Here is a 14,867-nt window from a genome sequence, read left to right as displayed (position 1 = left end):
TCATTTTATATACAAAATTTGATAATATGAATTCATTGGTAAACAAAATTTTTATCTTTTTTCTTAACTTTTAATCTACTCGAACGCCTAATGTTAGGCAATGATTTTTGATCACTGGATAAGCAGTTCTTCTGTTGGCCATGTTCGACCTCAACTGGAACTTGTGATTTCCGAGTTTCGATGGTTTCCTCCGACGAATCAAATCCATCGAAAATGAACGAATCCGAAACGAATCCATAAAAATCTTCATCATTTTGCTTGTTGCGCTGCTTTGCGTTGTGTTGGTTGATATCGTCATCCTCACGTCTTCGCTTGCTCAGACGGACTGGCGGAAAATCGTCAAAAATAACTGACGCTCTCGTCCGATGCTTTCCTTCCGCCAAACGGAGTTGATGCCTGTGAGCTGACACCAAACGACCACCGAGCGAGATCTTAAACAAAATTCTGCTCAATCCAGACAAAAAAAAATTTCCTCAAAAAAAATATCTCAGCTCGGGGTAGCAGCGAAAACGGCACCGCAGCAGCAGTAGCAACCAACAAGCAGATTGTCGTGTATCCAAAATCTCGCTCTGGGAACGGTTTTTCCCAGTATCCAAAAGAAAACAGAATATTTCCAGAGCAATTTGCGCTCAAAATCCTCCAATGCCGGTCACACAGACAAATCCGCAACGCAGCGGCCAAATTTCCGCGCTCTGCCTGGTGACAAAAGAACAAACAATAAGTTCTTTGAATTTGATACAATTGTGAATAAAATACGTTTACAGATATCACAAACAAATTTAGCGATATTATAAAATTCAACAGAACAAAGAAAATCTACCTCTTTGTATTAAAAATTTTAAATAAAAAAATTGATTTCCAATATAATTTGCCAACTGGTATAATGGAATCCAAAATGGCTTACAAAAGAGGCAAATAAAACCGACGCCACCGACTCACCTGCAAACAAAATGTCCAGCACACCAAGCGTTTTAAACACTATTTTATCACCAGCGCACTACCGGGCAAAATTATACCCCCGGATTTTATATATCTTTTTCGCTTACTCACTACCGGGTAAAAACTCCCCCCGGATTTTATTAAAAAATTACTTTTTCTCGTCGCCACTGAAATCTACATGATAGCTTTCTCAATACTTAGCAGAGAACTGACTGTTGAGTCGATGACTGACGTTTTACAAAGAGGGTTTATTCAATTAAGTCGAGTGCTTTTATAGCGACTGAAATCTGGCAACTCATTCGAGGTTTATATCTTTTTACCGTATCATTTAAGCCGACTGAAAGGGTGCTATATACATATTACGAACTACTACAGGATCCAGATCTCATATCGAAAGCAATGTAAACCCTGAACAATTCAATCCATATTCTAAATCTTTTTATATCTATATTGGCCCTCAGAAACCAGTTTCAGCTCTCAAAAAGGAACTCAAATACTCCCTGCAAACGGTGAATAAGATCAAAGTGAACAACTTTTCCAATTTTGTCCTATTGACAGCTCACATAAATATGAACATAACACAAGTATTGTCTCAATATGACATTACTGAGACAAATTATTGCATCATCAATGAAATCATTAGCAAACTTAAAAACCTGAAAACTCCTAAAAAATTTTAAAAATTTTATTGAAAATTTTACCGAACCAAGAAAACAGTGTAACAACGAGATCCAGCAATAAAGCTATATGAGAAAGGCAAAAACAACAGCATTTAACAGCAGTTTTAAATCAATCAGAGAGAGCATCAGAGTTTTGTTGTCGTCAATTTGCGCAATACATGATTTTTATCATTCAATTTATAATCAATAACATGGAAGAAGAAAACATTCCAAATAAAACTTTTCTCCGAAGCTAGACGGAAATTGATAGGTTGAATGAAGAGATAATTTAGTAAAATAGAGTAATCAGGCGTGAAAGGAAAAAGAAACTCCTGCAAATGTCACCTTTTACGACATGGAAGCAGGAACCCAATGGATCTATTCTTGGTTCATTTTTTTCCGCCGGACTCCACACGGCATCTAGGCTGGTACTGTCCGGAGAGAGCTAATAGGTACTAACAATCTCCTAGTGGATACCAGCTCCTCACACATCTAACAAGTTGACAATCACACAAAGTCACAGCCGGTGTCCGGAAGGAACGGAAACAGAGATCATAATCTCCAAAACCGCGCTCATTAACTTTTCTCCAAAATAGTTCGAAACTATTCCGATTTTGGAAATACACGTTTTTAGTATAATTAATTAAAAATATAACTGCGATCTTACACCAATACGCCGAAAAACCCAGTTTTGGAGAATCAATGCATAGGGTGGTTTAACAACAAAATATACAGATTCAATCCTCCCAAGATACACGGATTCTTATGCGTTTCTCTGCGAATTTTTTGTAGTATGTGCGTTTGGAATAACCGATATAAACGGTGATGCAAAGTATAGGATGCCTTCATAATGTTTGTACTATAGAACTTACCCATATATTCTGTTAATGCTGGCGCATTCGTGGTTTCCTCTAAGCAAGAAGAAATTTTCTGGGTATTTGATTTTGTAGGCAAGTAGTAGGCAAATTGTTTCAAGCGATTGTTTTCCTCTATCTACGTAGTCTCCCAGAAAAAGGTAATTCGCTTCTGGTGGGAACCCACCGTACTCGAACAAGCGCAGCAGATCGTAATACTGACCATGAATATCACCTGTAAATACATTATAAAATCGATTAAAAACAATACCAACATTTTTTAATGATAAATGCTAATTGAACATTTTGATTCAATTCTTTTTGTTTTGGATTTTTCCAAAGTTGTCTTCGTGTATTCAGTCATAGGGAAATAAAAAGGTATATTTAAAGTATTTTTTTGAATTTTTATTTTAAATGCATGAACGGTTAAATTCAAGACTCGAATCCCTATACTGTTCAGTAGTTCCAGCCATAGACCCTCTATACCTCAATGAAGCCCATAGAATAAGATCGGTACAATGTAGATTCATTGGATTTGTTTTTCGTCGATTACCTGGGAACAATCCTCATCAACTGCCAAGCTATGAAAGTCGTAGATTGTTGATTAAATAAGTATTAATAAATCAATTAATAAATTGAAGACAATTTTCTTTTCGAAATAACAATCGGTCAAAGAGGTTGGGATTTGGGATGGTAAAAAAATTACGACGACGTTTTGTTACACGGAGGTGATTTTCTCGAAGTTCGTCTAGAAAAAACGGTTCGTCATAATTCACTAGCAATAGTCTAATCTGCCAAGCACGATTCATTCTTCGATTTAATGGACACTACGAAAGCTTTCCGTCAAGGTATCAGAAGACATCTCTATGTAATAGTGATTCTGATTCAGATCAACGATATCTGGAAGGTCATCCATACAAATTACTCTACAGCCCTAAACTGTCCAGTCGAGTCGATGCAAGTCTCGGATTATTTCGTTCGGATCAACAGAAGCTAAACTTTTGTTGCAAATTATTTTATATCATGTCATCGATCATTTTTCCTTTCTCATATATAAAGGTTATGCAATCACTGTGAAAACCGACTTTTGAACCGAAGTCCGGAGAGTCGAATGTCATATACCATTCGACTAAGTTCGTCGAGTACGCAAAATGTCTGTGTGTATGTAACGATTTTTGCACAAACTTTTCTCGGAGATGGCAAAACCGATATTCAAAAACATAAATTCAAATGAAATATCTTGTGGTCCCATACAAAAATCCTGAATATTATTTGGATCCGACTACCGGTAAAATGTTAAAAAAAAATGAAAATATGTGTTCTAGCTTTTCTTATAGATGGCGCGACCGATTTTAACAAACCTAGATTCAAATGAGAGGTCATGTGATCTCATACAGAATTCCTGAATTTCAAATATAGGATAAAGTGTGTTAAAAATTTTATACCATCACTGAAAAGGACGAAACACTGTTAAAAATGTTCTAAATCGACCTCATATCTTCTCCAATTGATAGTTTTTATCAGTAGACGGTCAAACAAACCGAATTCGGTTATTCTTTCAAGAACCGAAGAAAATTATTTTGAGGAATACCACAGTGATAGTATATAGATTGATATGAGAAAGGCTATAGATTCAAACAGGTTTTTTTTGTAACAACCAGATACTTATTAAAGAACTCAAGACAAAATAAAGCAAAAAAAGGGTTGAAAACTTCGTTCACTGTCTCTGAATCCAGATTACTCGTGAGAAAAATGCTGCATCATTAGATTAGGTAATGACATCACTACTTGATAGATATAATATGAAAACTTTGAGACAGTATGATCATTATCAAAAAACATTGAACAGTACGCGCTTTGATAATAGCAGATATATTCAACGGTAGGATCGACTGTCCCGTTTTGCTCAACGAAATTAATATTAATGTCCGACCCAGAGCTCTCCGCAACAGTGCTTTTCTTCGACTTCCTATACGACGTACCAACTATGGCGCAAACGGTTCTATTATTGGTTTACATAGATCGTTCAACCGCGTTTCATCTGGGTATGATTTTAATGTGTCACGAAGCAGAATACGTACAAATTTTTCTGAATATTATTAGGAATTATCATTAGGACCAAATTGTGTCTGTTGATTGTAAATAAATAAATAAATAAATAAAGTAATATCCACTGCAACATTCAAATCACGTTACACGAAATGTGTATGTGGATGTAGAAATATAGCTTATTGGCTGTTATCCCAAAAAAACGCGTGATATGCTGTTGTTCATTTATACAGTAATTATAATAGACTCCGCTTGACGTGTATAATTTAGTACTCTAAAAATCTAGAAGCACCATACACCAGATTCCAAATTATCTGCTTCATGAAATAGTCGAATCATTTACTTTTTTTTGTTTGTTCAAAAACTTTTCCTACTCACTTATTGATCACTTTACATAAATACGATGAAATAATACTTTCGGTAGACGGGGTACTGAAACGATAAACAAGTTCTTAGAAGGCGTCAAAATAATTCCGAGGTGTGAGTTTTAGCACACGCGCAACAGATAAGATAGTTATCATGCTTGGGAAAGAGAATGGATTCTTATTCAAAACTACATTTAATGACCGTTAGCTTTCTGTACACATGATAGCGAATATTATGAAATAAGACATACGATATCAATCGACACATCGTTCTGCGTAGTGATAGCAAATATAAGAAACGACACAAAGATATAAACCAAACCAAATTCAGGTTATCGTTCGTAGACCACTAATTCAATGAGTTGAAGTACTGCGTTACATATAAATTAGGATGCCAATATTTTAGGGTTATCTCTAATTTCGTTAAGCGGTATTGCTCAAAAGTTTAAGCACCTCGAAAGTCTCTTTGCAAAATTTGAACTAAATCGGATATGGGTAAGGGGTGCGCCGCACGGAGGTGAATTTTTGAAATTTCTTTATGCCAAAAGACTTAGAATTGCATGAAACGTCGAGTGTTACTTCGAGAAAAAAAATTTTTTTAATCGACTTTCTGGGACTTTGAAATTTTGTTAATTTTTTAAATATTACCATTTAATTCTGTTATAAGTATATCACGACACTATACAAATTCACTATGTATCTCACGACACTATAAATCTTGTATAATAAACGTCACATCACATATGCACATTTCGAATACAATTTATATTCATCTTCAGTGTGACAGTTTTGTTTAGTTATTATGACAAAACTAACTAAACATAACTATCACACTGAAGATGAATTTAAATTGTATTCGAAATGTGCATATGTGATGTGACGTTTATTATACAAGATTTATAGTGTCGTGAGATACATAGTGAATTTGTATAGTGACGTGATATACTTATAACAGAATTAAATGGTAATATTTAAAAAAATTATCCTTGTAAAATCATTCTGTTCAAACACTCAAACTAAAAGTTAATGATTTTGTTAATGCCAAATGTCATAGAATTGCATGAAAGGTGGAGGCTAAATGATACAAACTTCAAGTAAGAATGACCAAATTAGTGAATAATAATGAATAATACTTACATCTCACAAGCGTAATCATTTAAAAAATGTTAAACTATTTTCAATTTAAAAACAATATCTTTTAGTGATGAAATTTACGCTTTATGTGTCGTTCGGTTTAAAATTTCATCATTTTGTTATAGTGCAATCTGTCAGTCTTCTGGAGAATGAGATATACTCTTCATCAATGTTTTTTACCTTTTTTATATATATAAAAAATAGGTATAGAATTCGCTCAAACTTTGGAAAAATTTTCCGAGGCCCGGAGGGCCGAATTTCATATACTAATCGATTCAGCTCGACGAACTGAACAAATGTCCGTGTGTGTGTGTGTGTGTGTGTATGTGTGTGTGTGTCTGTATGTGTGTTGTCAACTAAGAGGTCGAGATCTCAGAGATGGCTGGACCGATTTTGTCGAAAATGAAAGGTCTCTCCGTCACCCAGAACGCTATTGAGTGGTTTTGAGATCGGATGTTTACTTTTTGAGTTATACGAAGTTTTATGTCAAAATTTTCAGTTTTTTGACAGTATCTGTCACAATTGACCTTGAAAACAGAATATGTTTTCAGACTTAGATTCCGCACGGTAATAGCTATCCAACAAGCCATAGATTGTTAAAATCCGTCCATTTTTACTGGAGATATCGAAATTTTTGTGTAAACGACTTTTCCCCCTATTCTAGCAGTAGGAGTTTTGAGCGCTGTATGACAAAGAAATGCTTGGGAGCAACGGAAAACACGATTTTTTATACTGTTACATACATTTGTTTCTTAGTACCCAAAAGACTGTGTACAGCATCCTTTTTCATGATATAATCGTTCGAATATGACGCATAAAAAACCAGATGATGGCAGATTTTTTTTAATTATATTGTTTTAAACTACTTACAGTAATAAATGCTGGAAGAACATAACATCCATATACCATTCGAATCAGCTCGTCGAGATCAGCAAATGCGTGTGTGACAAATAATTTCACTCAATTTTCTCGTAAAATTTCTTTTCTACAAATTCAGATACTTACGAAAAGTCTATGCTCCCAAACAAAGTTCCTGAATTATGTTTGGTTCCGACCTCTGGTTCCTGAACTACAGGATGATATGTGAAACGAAATCAAAATTGTGTAACTCATTCTTCTCGTAGATGGCTGAACCGATCTAAGATTCAAATGAAATCTGAGAATCATCTAAGGTTCAAATGAAAAGTTTCAAGATTCTATAAACCATCTTGCTCTTCAGTCAGATCCAACTTCCGGTTTCGGGGATACAGGGTGATTGGTATAAAAATGTCTATTCTACATAAATTTATGAGGTTTATCGGGTTAGCAGATTTGGATAGTCGATTAAAAAAATTAACTTTTTTTCAGTTTTAGTGGTATACTGTTGTCGATTCAGAAGGCATCTAAAAATTTAATTCGTGCTTTGATTTCTCAAAGATGTCTTCACTGATTTTCAAATATTTTGAAACAAATGTAAACTATACAGCTACTCAGGTGAATTTATCTGACTTCGGCCATACCGATTTTAGAATTCCGGTTCTAGTATAAAATCGTTTCTCATAGCTCAATCGTTTTCTCAAAAAAAGCCTAATCAAATTTCAGAAACAAAAATTCAAATTAAAATTAACTTATATACAAACCGATATAGAAGATGACAATCCCGAAAAGCTTTAAAGTTGGACTCAAAACTGTTGAAATTTATTCGTCATATGGCCATACGAATCGGTTTGGGTTATGCTGGTTCCTGAATACCGGCTCTGGAAGTACCTTAATCACCGTAAACTCAAAAGTGGAACTTACATATCATGGCATGTTTAATCGATTATAAAACTTCTAGATTCAAATTCGATCCGATTTGCAGTTTCGACATTACAGAGTAATGAGTGATTAAAATCTCAAATTGTCGCTTAAAACAACGATCATTAAAAAAATGTCATGAAAACTTAAACACCGAAGAATATTCATGCAAAAAACACATGCGGATTGATAAAAAAAGGTATCATCTCACTGCTAGGTGGATTAAACACGTTTTTTTTATTTCAAACTGCTTTAAAACTTGTATAAACAATATTGATTGAAAAATTTTCTTTATTCAGAATATGACGGTATAATCTTAAAGGAGAAATTATCTCCTCATGTTCAGAGATGCTCATCTCAAAATTCCTATTGGAGGTGGTTTCGGTATGCTAATAAAAAACCTTCTTGAATCCACCTACTGGTGAATCAAAGCCCTCTCTTCAGAATTTTTGTAATTAATAATGAAATATTTATAAGTTCGACGGATTTCCAGCCATATAAAGTTTTCAGTTCAGCTTCAGATGGTACTGGTTCGTGCACACAGGAAATCTGCCAGATGTTTGCAAAAAGTTTTCTAGGGTTTTTTCAAATGAAATCCTGACTCAGCAACAAATTGCTGCCGCAGCACTTAACGTTCCCCTGTCTAATAACTCATTGAACTGCATCAATATTGACGAAGACTCAATACGGACGGCAATTGTAGGAATGAAAGCCTCAAATTCTCCAGGCCCTGATGGAATACCGGCAGTTATTCTTGAAAAGTGCTCGCGTGGAGTAATCGCTCCCCTCTGCAAATTGTTTCGAATGTCTCTCACTACAGAAGTTTTCCCCAATTTATGGAACGCTTCCTTTATGTTCCCAGTCCACAAGAAAGGCGATAAAAAGAATATAAACAACTACCGCGGTATCACTTCCCTCAGCGCTATACCAAAGCTGTTCGAAATGGTTATACTGACACCAATTTTCAATCACTGCAAGCAATATATCGTCGATACTCAACACGGTTTCATGCCTAACCGCTCAACAACCACAAACTTACTATCGTTTTTGTCTTATGTGTTTGATGCAATGTCTAACGGTTTACAAACGGACGTTATCTACACAGATCTTTTCTCCGCTTTCGATATAATCAACCACGACATCACGGTTGCTAAGTTGGACAGACTTGGATTCAGTTCGAACATTCTTCGTTGGTTGCAGTCGTATCTTAGGAATCGTCGTTTAGCAGTTAAAATTGACGATCATACTTCCGGAGAGTTCCTCGCATCATCCGGAATACCACAGGGAAGTCATCTAGGACCGTTAATATTTTTACTGTACTTCAATGATGTCAATTTTGCCTTGGAAGGTCCTCGCTTATCGGTTGCTGATGATGTCAAGATCTATCACATCATCCGCAACTTAGAAGACGCAGCCTTTCTCCAGCGGCAATTGTTAATCTTCGCAGATTGGTGTAAAGTTAACCGTATGATTGTAAAGCCAGACAAGTGCTCAGCCATTACGTTTACGAGGAGAAAAATGCCATTGCATGTCGAATACTTTCTGGATGGATCCTTGATTGGAAGATCTACTAGCGTTAAGGTCCTTGGCGTCCATCTCGATGAACAACTTACATTCAAGCATCACATCAATTACATTGTAGCTAAAGCTTCCCGTAGCTTAGGATTCCTAATGAGAATAACTAAGCACTTTACAGACATACACTGTCTAAAATCGCTTTACTGCTCGTTTGTTCGTTCAACTCTCGAATATTGCTCGGCAGTTTGGAACCCATGCTACCTGAACGGTGCTCATAGAACTGAGGTAATACAGCGCAGATTTGTTCGCTTCGCTCTTCGCCGATTGCCGTGGACCGATCCTTATCAACTACCTAGTTATGAAAGTCGCGGGTTATTAATGGGTCTCGACACATTACAAGTGCGACGAGAATTATCACGCTTTTCTTCGACTTCCTATACGACGTACCAACTATGGCGCAAACGGTTCTATTATTGGTTTACAGAGATCGTTCAACCGCGTTTCATCTGGGTATGATTTCAATGTGTCACGAAGCAGAATACGTACAAATTTTCTGAATATTATTGGGAATTTTCATTAGGACCAAATTGTATCTGTTGATTGTAAATAAATAAATAAATAAACCAGCCATGCAATGGTTCTGTACACTATGAATCGGCTCCGTCCGTCGAAACAAAAGGTCAAAATCCTTTACAGGAATGTAATACCAAGGCTTTGCTATTACATCCCGTTTCACATCAATATATCACGCACGACATTTGCATTCAGCAATTCGAGCGAATTGATAAAATATGAAAATATTATTAGTGATATCAGTGACATGCAACCAATCCTGTGGAAACAATGGCAATGACATTTACTTTGATCTCTTCCGTCACTAAAAAAATATTCTTCAGATTACAACCAACCTCTTTTGTATTTATTAGCGTACATTCCATCATTATCTTATGGGATTTAAAACATGGACTGAAAAGTCTCGGGCATAACAAATAGATGGCGCTAGTTTTATTGCAGTAACATTTATTTCAGTCAATACTAACCTTTAAAAGATAGCTGTTCAAATTTCATGATATTCAATTAATTAGTTTGTGAGTTATTGTGCTAAGAGTTGTTATTTTCAAAGCAATGGATAAAAAACAATTTCGTGGTTTAATTTTACATTGCTTCTTGATGGGAAAAAATATCGTTCAAGCAAACCATTGGTTTGAAAAGTGTTATGGAGACACCGCTCGATCAGAAACAACAATAATACGTTGCTTTGCTGACTTCAAATGTGGTCGTAGAGACACGGATGATGTAAAACGCAGTGGACGTCCAAATGTAACACCAGAAAACATAAAAACAAATCCACAAAATCGTTTTGAATGATCGAAAAGTGAAGTTGCGTGAGTTAGCTGATATTTGGCTTTAAATTGCATGAGCATTAGACTATGAGAAAGCTCTGTTCAGAGTGGGTACCGCGGTTTGCTCACTGTTGACCAAAAACGAGAACGTGTTGATGATTCTGAGCATTGTTTGATCATGTTTAAACGTAACAAACCGTAATTTTTGCGTCGTTTGTGACAATGGATGAAACATGGATTCATCACTTCACTCCGGAATCATCAGTCATCTGAGTGGACAGCAACTGGTGAACCTCGTCCAAAGCGCCCGAAAGCACAACAATTGGCTGGAAATGTTATGGCCTCGGTATTTTGGGTTACAATGATTTTCACTTGATCAATAATCGAACATACTTTTCCAAGTGCTTGGAAAGTTGCTGCTATAGTTCAAATACATAACAATGGAAGCACTCATAATGTTTAAACGTACAGAGGAATCTTCATTTATTTTGAACTGCTTAGCTAAAGTACTGGAAAAGTTAGTTTACAACGCGATGTACTCTAAAGCATTTCAAATCATTTTTGATTGTCAACACGGGTTTGTGGAAAACCGTTTAACAACGTCGAATCTGTTTACATACACAAACAGTGTAACGTTTAGGTCAAATATATAAATAACGTATGCGGTGAGTAGTTTGGTAAAAGCGTGCAGACTGAAAAATCTGTTCAACCCTGCGCGAGAAGTTTGACAGTAGACTGAGAGGGACGGCCGAAAAGATAAAGAAAAACGGAAGTTTGACGCTGGCTTTGGCTCGAAAAAAAAAAAGAAAACGAAGATGGGAAAAAGTCAGCAGAAGAGTGAGTTCAGTTCCTTTTCGCGTGTCTGTGAGTGCGCAGCACTATTGGCCTTTGGCCCGATACAGCCAAACAGTGTGAAGAGTGTGCGGTTTCCCCTGCCGGCTGGAGCTCCGGTAGCGAATGACCGAAAGGAGGAAGTTTTCCGGTCTACCGCAAAAGATCGTTCCCGTGTCCCTCTGTGCTGGTCAGCTCGAGACGGTGATTGAAGTGGCGTTCGACGTAGTGGCCGCTAAAACGTGCATCGTGATCGGAGAGTGCTCCGCGTGCTGGAACCTTTCTTCAACTCGGATCCTTGTGGGACGCGTTCTACGGACATCGTCAAATTGATAGATCGGCATTCAACAGTCTGCGCTCGATTGGCACTTATAATCGGCGCTTCGTAACGTCGATCATCGGACTCTCAGCCAATTCATCTTCGGGCATTCATTCCACGTGAGGAAAATCTGATGGGGTGGAAGCTAACCTCAAACGTTCGTTGCTGAGCACCACTGTGCAGATCTTGCAAACTATGGACAACATGATGACGTTCCCGGCAATGACACGCGGACGAACATTCTGCGAAGGCAATCGGTAAGTCTGCACAACTTTTCCTACCTACACTCACGTTAAGCATAACCCACGCTTTAAGGGTCCATTAAATGAAATTAGAACAACAGCTTGGATCCCATTATCGAGAAACGATAACACGTTTATGGAGAATCAGTCGTACGTTCCAACTATTTGTGAGTTCAAAAAACATTTTAAATTAAAGCCGAAAATGTCGGAGCCTTCGCGTAATACTGTGAAGCAGTGAGTGGGTTTTTTGAAAAAAACAGGTTCTGTAACCAAAATAAAACCTCCGGGTCACGTCCGGACTATCTTTATCTTGGTAGCTGTCATGTTAGACTGTTCTGTAAAGGGCGTGTTTGACGTAGGTCTGTAAAGAGTCATCCTTTCTAATCCGCATTCCACCCATTCCATCCGACTAGCAGTGTTTATATGTGAGATTCATTCAAATGCATTCAGGCACATCCAGTGGCGCGCTTCGTACACTACGGCCAAAATTGAATTCCATAAAAAATGTAATAATAACTGTATATTTCGAAAAGGTTGTAGATTTTAAGAATGCAGTTGAAATTGTATACCTTTGAATAAATACATAAAAGTGAACTACTTTGAATACCTGCAAAAAAAGTTATTGCATTTCCATTGAAGAATTTGTTACCAATGAAATTTAACTATTTGCTCTCAGTTGGTTTTTGCCGAAAGATTCAGGAAAACTAGTTTTTTTCGCTAGAACTATCATATTCTGAACGGTTCTTTGAAATGAACTGTTTCGCCCTTTCGTTATTTACACCCATCTCATATACATCCAACCGGCCCTCTGCCACGACGCCATCTTGATGAGATCAAAATCGTAACTTCATTGCAGCTGATTGCAACGTAAATAAACAATCAGTAATGTAATCGTCTTAAGAGATGTAAGGTTCCTAAAAGTCTTCAATTTGCTAAGGAAAACACAATTTTTTTACATTTATTTTCGACAGCGCGTTTGAATGTATCGAAACCGTTTTTTTTTGTCCACCAAAATGATTCCGATCAACAATGATGTTTTATGAAGTGTGCACTGATTTTCGGTTCGATCGCAGATTTTTGAAAATATGACTATGCATCCTTGAAAGTTTTACATCTTACCGTGTTTATTGCACGAAAATTACAAATTTTCGGTCGATTCTCTCACAATAACTCGGTTTACCGGTTATTTTCACAATTTGAGAGTCGCGATGAATATCAAAACATCGCAGTGTTTGGGGTCCGAACGTAATCGTGTCTATTCCATGAAAATGAATTACTTTACAGATTTGTGAAGAGAAGGTATTACTTAACTCAGCTCTGTTGTTCTCTCTGTCACGTTTGGCTCTGTAAGAACTTGTATGCACACCTACAGGAGGGGCTTCAGTGGCTTATGCTTATTGCAGTTGAAAACAAATTGCTGTCTCATTTGTAACGTCGAATCGATTTTAATGACGAAGTTATTGACAGATTTGCTCGACGTGTGGTGTGCCGAATTTTTCTATTTTATCGATAATACGAAATAAGTTTAATAACAAACTCCCATTCAAAAGTATATCGTTATTTCATTGTATGTAAAAACACAAACGAATATCCATTCCTCAACCTTTAGTTTTACTTACAACGAAATGTTACATCTAAATTTTGTCACGGGACGTCACTGCTAAAATCTTCAATAAAAGCTCTGGCGCAATGGTATCATGCACAGTAATGTTCCCATTAATGTGTGGCAAGATTGGACCATGGATAAAAACAAACTTAAGGTTCCGCTTACAATTCCAAGAAAACTATCACCGCTGAAAAATGCAAAAGCAGCCCTCCCCGGTTTCGTTGAGCAGAAATTTAAAAAGAAAACAGCAGTTCATCTAGTATTTTTTCTTCAACAATCTGATGAATTTTTCACGAAGAATAATCTAACGGTAGAAAAAAAAAACAAAAAATGTATTTTTTCGTAAATTTGTACTTCCGCAATGTTAGACCTATATCTCTTGTCGATCACTGGTTTCTTTATGTGTTCATACTAATTTGAATTAGGTTTTAAGCAGTCCATACGCGCTCAGTTTTCCGGACAGCTTCTCGTGAACTAAACGATTAACTGAAGTGATGGAAGTGTTCATCCGGTCAAACGTCCGGTTTTTGCACTGAAGCTCTCGAGCTCAGTTTCATCCGGTAAACTGATCAGTTCTTCAGTTAATCGTTCAGTCCATCAGTTTTCTTTTGATCAGAATAATGTGCTTCTATGAAAAAAAACTGATGAAACTGTCATGGAGACCAGCGTTGCCTGGCTGCCAGATTTTCCTCGCTTCGCCAGACACTCAAACTAACCAGATTTTTTACCAGATTTTCTAAATTTTCCCAGAATTTGTCAGATCTTGCTAGATTGTTACGGTTTTGGCCTCTATACGATAGACTTTTTTCGCTCACTGGAAATGAAGCCCGGCAAAAATTTCCTTGTATATAGTAGAGCCAAAGATAAATAATAGAGATATGTATGTGCTTACAAATATTGTAATTGTAATTGTAATTTATCAGCCCACAACCTGGCAGACCGTGTCCGCCCATCTGCTTGAGTGAGGTTCACTACAAGCTGGTTGTGAGCCTACTAAAGCCTGACCGTTGATATGCACTAGACCGTATAGCACACCGGCTTCCTCCACCAGCAGGCGCTGCTCTGAGTCCCACTGGTTTCAGATACATTAGGTTAGGGATAGTGGAGATGAATAGGGAAATTTAGCATTTAGAAGTTTACTAACTACTACTAACTACTGTGTTTATGGCTGAAAATAAAGCGTACGGAACTATATTAATAATAAAAAATAACAGTTAGTTGGTTTGTTGAAT

At 36.8% G+C, this 14,867-nt stretch overlaps 1 protein-coding gene across 4 annotated transcripts in view; it reads right to left on the bottom strand.

The window, feature by feature from the left end:
• Positions 1–14,867, bottom strand: part of LOC131437536 (serine/threonine-protein phosphatase alpha-2 isoform) — a 39,803-nt gene that overhangs the window by 14,801 nt on the left and 10,135 nt on the right. For all 4 annotated transcript variants that reach the window (XR_009230772.1, XM_058606944.1, XM_058606945.1 and 1 more), the window contains exon 3: positions 2,471–2,687. Coding sequence is in view for 3 of the 4 variants with exons in the window: in XM_058606944.1 (XP_058462927.1) it covers positions 2,471–2,687 (217 nt within the window). In the remaining variant the exon portion in view is untranslated. The remainder of the gene's footprint in view (positions 1–2,470; positions 2,688–14,867) is intronic.

Source organism: Malaya genurostris, chromosome 3, assembly GCF_030247185.1.
Source record: "Malaya genurostris strain Urasoe2022 chromosome 3, Malgen_1.1, whole genome shotgun sequence".
NCBI lineage: Eukaryota > Metazoa > Arthropoda > Insecta > Diptera > Culicidae > Malaya > Malaya genurostris.
This window is presented reverse-complemented; position numbering and strand designations above follow the sequence as displayed.